Genomic DNA, 11015 nt, shown 5'->3' with positions numbered 1-11015 from the left:
CACCCGGCCATAGGTTGTCCTCAAATGTTTTCAGGGAGTAGACTTGGTTTAGCTCAGGCCTCCTGCTTGCCCCTGAAATGAAAACAGACAGTCACACAACCGTAGATGCTAATCCAAAGATGGTTTCTCGCAGATGACACAAAATGCATTTCATCTACACTTTTATGGATATAATTCATGAGAAAAGTAATGTATAAGATTAGAGATGAATAAAGATTGAAATTCGAAACTCTTGGGGGGCGCTAGCCCAAAAAAAGGAGGAGCAGAAGATTTCTTAAGCTTCAAACTTGCTGCTCATTTTGGCCAACTACACGCAGAATGCTGCGAACAGGTAATATGTATTTGGTAAAGACCAATGGTTTACGGTTTGATCAAAGAAGAACTACAACTCAAAGTGGTTTTGGAGTCACAGCCAGCACTGAACAAGCTCAGCAGTTTACTATAGTTGAAAGCCACAGTCTTCCCTCTCAGTCCACAACGTGGCTCTTTTCCAACATCTGGTTCTCACTGATTATTACTGATTCATTGGCTACGCTCGGCCGTTGCAGTTTTCAGACCGCACAGCCTCACTGTGACTGTCAGTACTGAGACTTTCAGCGTAGCCAGCTGTGTGGGGACAGACATAGCTGCCAGGACGCACCTAGCAACAGCACTTGACCTGGACTCGACCACACGAGAGAGGCTCCACGCGGCAGTCGGAGGCAGGACAATCACCAGCCAGGTTCACCAGGTTTAACCATCAGGGGAGAAAACCAGAGGAAGAAGTCAAATTATTTTCAGGAGGGAAAGACAAACCTTTAGGCATTTCAGTTACACCAGTTTGTTTTTTTTATTTTCTTGTTAGACATCTCACCATTTTAGCAAAAGTAGTACCAGATGTGATTTCTTAATGTAATATGTGTTCATTTTGTCTGTGTGTCTTGTGTGTTTTCTCACTTATTGTGAGTTTTATTCAATTTTATTGAACACATTTCTATTTGCATGACAACTGATCATTCATGTCAGGTAGTTTTCTTACTTTAATTTCAAACACTAAATTTACGTCCAATAATTCGTAGGAGTGAACTGTATCTATATCTATCAGAATTTTTCAACACCACTGATTGCAGGAGTGATATCTAATCACTCACACATACAGTTAGTGATCCTTGCACGCTGCTTTACTTTGACTCATTCGCTCTACTTTACCTCCATCATGGATATTGCTCTGATCTGAAATTTTTTAAGATGTGTCAGTCCCGTTGCTTTTCAGGGGACATGTTTTTAAGTTGAGGTTTGTGTGCCGAGTGTGTATCAATCAAATTGAACATCCCCAGCACAAATAACCCTACAAATAAAATTTACTGAAGCCATACACACACACACACACACAGACACACAGACACACACACACACACACACACACACACACACACACACACAGACACACAGACACACAGACACACAGACAGACACACAGACACACACACACAGACACACAGACACACAGACACACAGACACACACACACACACACACAGACACACACACACACACACACACACACACACACACACACACACACACACACACACACACACACACACACACACACACACACACACACACACACCAAAAACCAGAGGCAGCCAATAGCAACAGAGCCTTACATGCCTAGTGTTTGACATCAAATCTTATTCTTGCATCTGTAGATATAGTCGTCCAATGTCAAACTGGTTAGGACAGCGCTCGGGTGTATTATTGGGTGACTCTGCTTTTTATTCCTGCCTATTGAAGGATAATAGAGATTCAGAAAGCACATGGACAAAAAGATTACTGGCAAAGAAACAGAGAGTTATAGTTCATTTGAAAGTTCTTACCGGAAACTGTTCACACTTCCTCGGACGTGGAGGACTCGGAGGAGAGTCAGGGCCTCAGTCGTGTTGTCTGAAATTTAAAAAACAGAAGGTCCGTCATATTATCGCAGCATCCTGTGACCTGAATCAACGGTGATGAGTTTACTTTGTCCACCACAGATTCGACAACCGCCTACACATCTATTTTCACCACTTTCCTTTGCTGACGTTAACATTGTAGATTATTTGTTTCCTGGTCTCAGATTCATCATGACTGTTCCTGAACATGGACTGAAATAAACAAATGGAGTCAAAGGAAAATGAATCTCAGTAAAAATCTCTTAGTCTTTCACACTTGTGACCTCCTCTTTTGTGGCAGCTGCATTATTATTCAGATGTGGCAACTATCGCAGAAATAAAGTTCTTATCTCACCTCTGATTTTTAGCTTTTAAATAGATTTAGAAATCAAGAGTCAGAAATCAAGCGTCATCTCCATGTACAAAGTTGCTGTGTAACCAGTTTTTTTAAAATTGTATAGCTGAATACACGTTGTACTTTTTATGTATTTTTTTTCTGAAAACGTTTTTTGTTGCAAACGCCAGAAAATGACAAACCCAAACTCTTTCTGTTCTTTAACTCTTGAAAAACAACGTTTTGATCCTGGTCTCTTCTGAATGAAAACTCTTTGGAGTGAGCTTTAAAATAAAAATCAGAACTAATCTCAGGAACAGTGAAATGAAATTTACAGCAGCACACAGCCAAGGTTTCTCACATTCACTTTTTTTTTGTATTTTTATGTTTTGTATGAACTCCTGATACAATAAGTACTAGTAGTGTGACAGCAGTGAAAATGGTATTTTGCTTATATAGTTTGTCAAGGTAAAGTACAATTTAAATATGATAATATACCTCAGGCCTGTGTCGGCCCGCTGAGTGTTGGGCGTAACAATTTAACACAGAAGAGGGGAAATGGGATAGAAAAGCTTCATTAATTCTTTGAGTCAATTGAAACCACATTTTCGAACACAATAATATTTCATCTGAAAAAACGTTTCTGTACGTGTTGAGGACGGTTGGATTGATTTTGGACTCACTGGATGCCGTGTATCTTGTAACTTGAGGTTGAATAAAAAATGGCATTTTAATCGGATTAATTGTGAGGCCGTGTTGAGTTAAGCACTACTTTTCTATAATTATCATCTTGAAATGATCACTTGCACTTAATATCTCTTCATCCCAAAATGATCAGCGAAACGCCTCCAAGTTCTAGATGATATCAGTCACTGTTCAGCATGATAACATCTAGAGAGCTGAGATATTGGTGGTTTAATTCATTATGTCGACAAAAAAATCAAGGCTTAGCATATATCTCCTCTCCTTCGCCCAAGCCCACATTCACCTGTGGCGCCTTATATCTGTCATGTTATGGTGCCTCAACTGACTGCGTCTCTTTGTCAGCCTGCTTCTCTCTTAAGGATTCATTAGTCCCCATAGACTCCATGAAGTCCCAAACATATTGCACCATTCAGCTGGTACTTATGTGTCATCTGTTATCTATTGGACTGGTGTTTCTGGTGAGCATATGAATGATAATCAGGCCTTTGTGTGTCCATAGAGGTGCAGCAGGATCTGCAGTCTGTGATGTTGCCTCAGGGGGAGATTAGGAGGGGCAGCCGGCCCTCTGTGTCACGTCGACAGTCACAGCGCCCATCCGCGGCTGGGCCAAACCCCACTGGGACCTTAAATCCTGTTACACTGTCAGCTAAAACCATCATTTGTATTAGAGATGTGTGGGTGTTTAAGTGTGTGTACATATTAAGTGAGGGGGGATAGTGTCTTAAACTATGAATTATTCATACCAAAAAGAAAAGGAGATATTGACTACATCTCCATAAACAGACTGCTCTCTTTATGTCATCAGGCACGAGATCTTTGGATATAATTGCATAAAAGCCCCTGAAAATATGCTTCTGCAGCAGCACAGCAGGCACTGGTCAGTGTTATCATCGGGGATGAATGTGAGTGATGGCAATTGTTCCACCTTAATATCTTATAAATAATTTACTATTTCAGGGGGCACTGCTTTGCCCCCTATCAAACATAAGGAGCTTTTTGCAACAGTCACAGCTGCTTGTCAGTTACAGAACACATGGAGCCGAGCTGGTTCGAGAGGGAAAAAAACACAGATATGGACGTGATGATTCATGAAGCTATAAGTGGCCATAGATGTATATTTTTTTTTAGCTTTGGAAGTAGTGGGGGGGGGGGGGGGGGGGGGGTGTAATAGCGTTGTTATAATGTGAGTGGACTATTTCCCTTGATTATTTATCTCAGTAACAAGTGATTATGGAGGATGGGATGCTTTGCACTTCTGGCCCGCGCCTCCAGAGGGAGGTCAAAACTATTTGTCAGTCTCCAGTTGGGAATTGCAAATTAGGATGAGCCTCCCTGCGGGACGACCCATGGAACCTCTATTCCTATCCACGGGGTGACTGCTGTACATCATTGGAAAAATTAGGGGCCTTTGATAACATCTTAACGCCGAGCAATACATCAAGCTGCTGCTGCTGCTGCTGCAGCCGCACGCCAGGCGACCTGCCGCCGCGGAGCAGAGGGCTGCGTCTGAGGCACAAGTCCTTCTCAAGGCCCGCAGCGCAGGAGGGAAAGAGAAGTACACGGGCATTACGCCAATTCCGCGCGATGATAACATGTCAGCGACTGATTACCTAATCAAGTGTCCGCATTAACAGCGATAGATTCGTGCTTACTGCTTTCAGAGATCGCAGCAAGATTTGTCGGACTGCGCAGTTAATGGCTCATTTTCTGGCGGGCGCATGACAGGAGAGAGTAATACCAAACAAATGCAAACGGCTCTGGCACACAGAACGGGGTTTTGTTGGGAATAACTAGATGTCGTTAGAGGGTTTAACTGCTCCTAATTTGTGCCTGCTTTGACGGCGGGGCCATAATTACAGGTCCGGCCCTTCATGGGAGATTAGTGGTGTGAACGCATGAGCACATTAGGCCTCGTTTCACGAGCAGGAAAACAGATTGTGTCGCTCCGTGACGCGGGACTGGTGTTTGTGGAGCCGACAGTTTACGGTAAAACAACTGGGGACGTTTCTGTCAGTGATCAGACAGACCCGCTCGCATAGTAGAAGGATAAAATAAAGATTCGTGAGAGCTTACATGTATTCGACTAAAACCTTCATCGTTCATAGAAGATGCCCCCCATAGTTGTGTGTTTGTCTACTTAAAGCTAAACTCGGATGGACGAGAAATCGCATTGCACTATTTACTCACACGTTACGCGTCTCGTCGCTTTTGAAGGTCTTGTTCAAAAAGGGTTAAAGTGAAAGAAAATGTTTTCCTATTGCTTGATTGAATCGGAGCGCGAGGCGGGGGCTTCACGCGCCGCGCACTGGGCTCCTCCATGACAGAGTCGCCTTTGTTGCGTCTATCCGCCGCTGTCACACACTTTAATTCGACTCTCTTTCTCCCTCATTGAAACCCCTCCACAATGACATTCAATAAGGGCCGCAGAGTGAAAACCTGGTTATTTTTACATATTCTTCCCCCCCCCCCGACTCGGCAGGGGCCCGAGCAAAGGAATTAATCACTGCTCTTTAACAGCGCTGCCTCTGGGCGATGACTTGTCCCTGGGTTTTGTGCCCAGAAATGACACATTAACCTTAAAATGGATATGCATAAACTTTACATGCAGCTGTTGCACGGCCAGTAAAAGTTGCCACACAACGAGGACATACACGTCGAGGAGCGCAACGCACAGATAATTAACCATGCATAAGACCATCAACATGACTGTTAGGCTTTTTCTTTATTTTAGGAAAAGAAAAAAAAAATTAAGCCCACAATCACCTGTTTGGCTTTTAAGGAAACAGAGCATTCGAATTCAAAAAAGAAGCATATAGGATGATTCTTTCATTTACCTGCTTTTATCAAACATGCAGTAAAGAGTTTCGGAAAGTTTCCAGGAGCATCTCTCTCCCCCTCGCCTCGGCTATAGACACACTCGGGGCTCGCACGGTGCGCGCAGCCGGCGGACCTGTGGTAGCTTTTGCTTCATGTCTAAAACAAAACTTGAAAAGATGAACTGTCCCTCCGAAATGTGAGAGAAACGTATTCTCTCGCGAATCTAAGCTCGGCTCTCTATGATAAAATGAGAGTGATGATAAAAGGGAGAATGGGCAGTGCCGCCTCTTGCGGCGTGGGTGGGGCTGACAAGAATAGACTACATTATGCAGTTCATTTAGTTAACAAGTGAAATAATGGGGAAGCGTGCAGTGGGAATGCCGAGAGAAAGGCACAAAACCCTATTGAGGGCTCTTGGCCGCTTTGCAGCGTAACCGTCACATGGCCGAACCGAGTCCGCGGCGGCTATTTAAGGGGCGGCGGCGCGCCTTCAGCACCACTTCGCTGTCCACCGTCCCGAGGAGAGCAGGCTCGCACAGCGAACACCACGCGCCGGCTTTCACTTCGACCGCACCGAGCAACACGTCCGCCAACATGCCCAGGTCTTTTCTTGTGGATTCCTTGATTCTAAGGGAGGCCAGCGACAAAGGGAACGAGAACCACCCGCCGCTGTTCCCGTACGCCGTGCACTCGCCGCACCACCCGCACGGGCTCCCGGGCTCCTGCCACTCCAGGAAAGCGGGGCTCCTGTGCTTCTGCCCGCTGTGCATGGCCGCGTCCCAGCTCCATCCTTCGCCGCCGACGCTGCCGCTCCTCAAGGCGTCCTTTCCTCCCTTCGGCTCGCAGTACTGCCACTCGGCTCTGTCGAGGCAACACTCTTCATCCAACGGCGTGAACCTCAGCCACGCACCGGGGATTTACCAAGCTGCGTACTCGGTCCCAGACCCGCGACAGTTCCACTGCATCTCCATCGGTGAGTAGAGGCTGACTAATAGTTTGAATGTGTGGATGAAGTCACATTCCACGCGCTTACTTTATGAAACCACCGTGGCTGACAAGTGTCTCTTTATTTTTACAGAAAACAGCAGTGGCAAACTTCAGAGCAGCAAGCGCATGCGCACCGCCTTCACCAGCACACAACTTTTGGAGCTGGAGCGCGAGTTCACCTCCAACATGTACCTCTCCAGACTGCGGCGCATCGAGATCGCCACATACCTGAACTTGTCCGAGAAACAGGTGAAAATCTGGTTCCAGAACCGCAGAGTGAAGCACAAAAAGGAGGGAAAGGGCAGCGGCCAGAGGACTGGGTCACACAACTGCAAGTGCTCGTCCCTGTCAACGGCGAGATGCTCGGAGGAAGAGGAGGATGACATTCCCATATCTCCATCCTCGTCCGAAAAGGAGGATGCAGACCTGTCCGTCTCCCCCTGAACTGCCCCTCGAAAAGATTTGTCCTCATGATTTTGAAAACTGCCAAAAAAAATAAGACTGTTCAACTTGTGTTCAGACGCCTGTACATAGACAGAGAATATTTAATCAGGGAACCAACCCTGAATTATTGTATAGCTGTATACATGTTGTACGTTTTGTATGTAGTTTTTTTCTGAAAACGGTCAATTTGTTGTCGCCAATCCGACGTGGTGGGCACATTTGTAAAGACAAACCCCAATGACAAAAGAACAATAGCAACATTGTTTATAGTATTTTGGGGGAAGACAGTATTTTGTATACACGGTGAATACTGGTTAGACTCATTCTATGTGGATGGAACTGTGACTTCAAATGTGAAACCTGGATAGGAATGTCCTCACCGTCACACTGCCGAGATCACTCTGAAATTATATCTTCAGTGTAATTGAAAAATATTTATTTATTTAAAAATGTTGATACTTAAATAAAAAATATCTGAGCGGTATACTACCTTGTTGTGTGAGTTAAATATGTTTTTGGGTCTTTGCGCACACTGAGTGCGCACAGTGGCGCGCGTAAAAACGGGTTTATATTTGAAGCTTGGACATTGAATTAAAAAATTTTTTTTAAAACAAACCACTGTCTTGTGAGAAAACATTGTGCGAATACTGTGTGATAGTATTTGTTCAAAATGGTCAAATGAATTACATCTCCACACTTTTTTAACTGTCCCCGACTGCGCTACATGTGGTTAACGTGTGTGGATGCGCACTGCATTGTTTCAGATGACACACTTTCAAATGATATATTTTCACATTTTCCTGCATGAAAGTAAAGCTGCTGTGCGTGAGGTGTGGTGACTGTTCACGCTTTGAGAAGAAAAGACCCAGAAAGTGATTGACGATGACAATTTTTGCTCAAAGAGCCAAATTGGAAAGAAAGATACGCAATTTTTTTTCTGAGATTCCGAGCAAACAGCAAAATGCAGACAAACAAAATGTGCTCGTGCAGCCAATGTGAACAATTGAGTCATACGAGTCAAAAAGAGTCAATCAAATGCTCCATAATCTTAATCACTCAGAGGGGACGTTGTTATATGGGGGTCCCTCTTATGTGCTTTCCCTGGGGGACCCTCAGTTCAGATATCACTGCCTGGGTCTTTTGAAAATCTTTTCAAGTTCCACCCCGCAGCTGAAATGACCCGTCTCGTGTGACTGAGTTAATAATCACCGTGGGTGCAACGTTGGTGCATCGGGAGTGTGCATATCTTAAGATATCGATCTAACATGAAAACAAATGAGGGAAAGACACAGTTTGGTGTCTATGACCCGTATTGTCCATGTTGTTAACGCACCAGTGTGGTCAAGTTTATTGTCGCTTTTATGAGCTCCAGGTGTGTGTTCGACCCAACACGAGCCTCTACAGCTCAGATTCTAAGATTTTGAAAAACCCCACATGATGATTAATTAAGATATAACCAGATTTTTTTGAATGATAAATAATTTAACCCACACAATGAGGTAGTGTGCCAAGTCAAACAACACGCAACATTTTCAAACATAAATTTACTCTTTTAATTGAAATACTTCTGTGGGCTCTTCTGGTTGAAAGTAGCCTAAAATGAGTGTACTTTATCATTTTCACTACAGTTCAAAAACATACATATGTCATCTGATTGCTAAAACATCTCCAAAATTACCAAGCCATGAGTTTGGCATTTAGTTCCGCAGTTTTGTTCGCCTATTTTACGCACCGCTACAGCTGCTCTCTGACTGAAGCCTCGGTTCTCAAAATTATATTTATTACGTAGAATAGGCTTTTGGTGACATTTCCCTTCTTAGAAATGTATCTCTGGACTTTTTAACGGGAATAAAAACTGTCCTTAAATTGCGCACAGCACATTATCTGCATCAGTGTGCCTTTTCTGGACGTGGAGTTTCACTTGTAAACTTTCATTTAATTGTTCACTTAACCATTTTAACAAAACTCCAGTATTTGCATTTGTTAAGATATGGGATTAGACTATTTTGTTAATTGCACCATAGAGCCCCATTTTGCTCACAACGTCCTCTGCAAAGCGCCCTTTATCCATTCAATAGCCTGAGGGTATGCGCCCTGGGGGAGCTTATACGCTCGGTGCTCCAAATGCTCAATTTATTTATTCTTAATTTTGTGCCGATCAATTCATTGAAGCAAAAAGGACTACGGTGTCTTTTTAAAAAGAAGAAAGGGGAATTGTGGACGTAACCTTGACGGAGCTGAGGAGAGGGCTCCCCTGACGCTGGAGAGCCGCTTGAGTCAACAGGCGCCCATCTAGCAGACTCGCCCTTGTCTTTATTCAGGCTAATTTTTTATTTACGGCTTTCTTTGACATGTCTCTTATCTATCAGATTAAAAGAACAGCTTGTAACAAATCAGTCTGCACGATTTACAACAGCATTAAAAGGGGACAAAGGGAGCAGGCAGTCAGTACCTGAGAGTCTGGTAGACGGCGCGGCGCTGCAGCTGATTCGATGGTTTGAAAATACGCACGAAACAAAATACTTGAATCCTGAAAAAGAGCCTTTGTACGTTTCTTTAGAAATCAAGCAATTCTGCATGACAAAGGACAATTAATAAGCCGTCTTTTCACGACCAGCAGCTGGTTTCCCCGTCAAGGAAAGTTGGAAAAAATTCAGACTGAATGCGCGCAAAAGCCCTTTGCGCGCAGACAGCAACCCAAGGTGACCCATTTGGCACAGTTAAAATAACCAAGCCGAGGTAAAAGCGAGGGAACTGTCAAAAACATTTAAGCTGAAATATCTTGAAATTGCAAATCCCTTTATGTGGAGGGACGCTGCCGATGTGGGTTAGTCGTACAAAGGAGGTGGTTAAGTTGGAGAGGCTTTGGAAACGGACACGTGGCTTCTCAATGAGAGCTCTTTTGGACCCGCGTGGCTTGCTGTGGCACTGCACATTCAGCTACTTTTAAACTTATCACGCTTAATAAAAGTGTGTAAGTAAACCCAACACGTTAACTTACCAACTTTAACAAAAGACTTTGTAAACTATTTTTACACTTTAGCACATTTATAACGTGTTTGTTTTGTTGTTTTTAAAGGGCAAGTCCCTGCTGTTCGTGGCCTCCAGCTTCGGCTGTACACGTTGAGCACAGAGTAGTTGTTGTACAAGGGCAGAATATTTCAACAAGGACATTTTTTTAATAAGCCTTTAATGTTTTTGTGCACTTTTAACTTCAGATTGCGTGACTTTATGATGTTTGGTGGCGTTTTTATTTTGTTTTACGTACAGATGTTTTGTCTATTGTCAATTGTTTACCGATGAGAAGATAGAGAGAAATAAATACAGATATGTGAGCATGTTTGTGTCATTTGAGAATGGCAACGTTTTGCTATTGCATCTATGTATGATAAAGTGTGTAAATATTAGGCTATATCGATTGTCTGTATACCAGGTATATTTCCTTCTCTATCTCTACATCTTCTGTGCCCAGTGGACTATGGCGACAGATTCAGTTGCTCGCTGTGATTGTTTGTTATATACTTTATGGCTGATGTGGTTAAAGTGGGTAAAATGGAGCAACACGTATCATTACGGAGCTGTTAGCGGTGACAAAAGTGTGTTGAGCCTGCAGCTCAAGTGGCCGGAGGAGGAAGCCGCTCGTCATTGCATTGAACTGCGCCCGTTTCTCTGCTGCAACATTTGAACCCATTCAGCCGCGCATAATCTGTTTAACAGCTAATCAGTAATGTAAGATGAAGGACTGGCACGCAGCTCCACTTCTCCGTCGGTCCCCCCTCCTCTAATTGAATATTCAACGCGCGCACCGTGCCCTGC

At 43.8% G+C, this 11015-nt stretch overlaps 1 protein-coding gene across 1 annotated transcript; it reads left to right on the top strand.

The window, feature by feature from the left end:
• The first annotated feature begins 6179 nt into the window (after positions 1-6179).
• gsx1 (GS homeobox 1) lies at positions 6180-7773 on the top strand. The gene is made up of 2 exons (XM_035625820.2): positions 6180-6741; positions 6847-7773. Exons 1-2 carry the CDS (start codon positions 6210-6212, stop codon positions 7197-7199), a joined length of 885 nt encoding a protein of 294 aa, XP_035481713.1. The 5' UTR covers positions 6180-6209; the 3' UTR covers positions 7200-7773.
• Positions 7774-11015: the final 3242 nt, after the last annotated feature.

This window comes from Scophthalmus maximus, chromosome 2 (genome assembly GCF_022379125.1).
Source record: "Scophthalmus maximus strain ysfricsl-2021 chromosome 2, ASM2237912v1, whole genome shotgun sequence".
NCBI classification, from domain to species: Eukaryota; Metazoa; Chordata; class Actinopteri; order Pleuronectiformes; family Scophthalmidae; genus Scophthalmus; species Scophthalmus maximus.
Note: the sequence above shows the minus strand (reverse complement) of the source record. Positions and strands in the feature narration are given on the sequence as shown.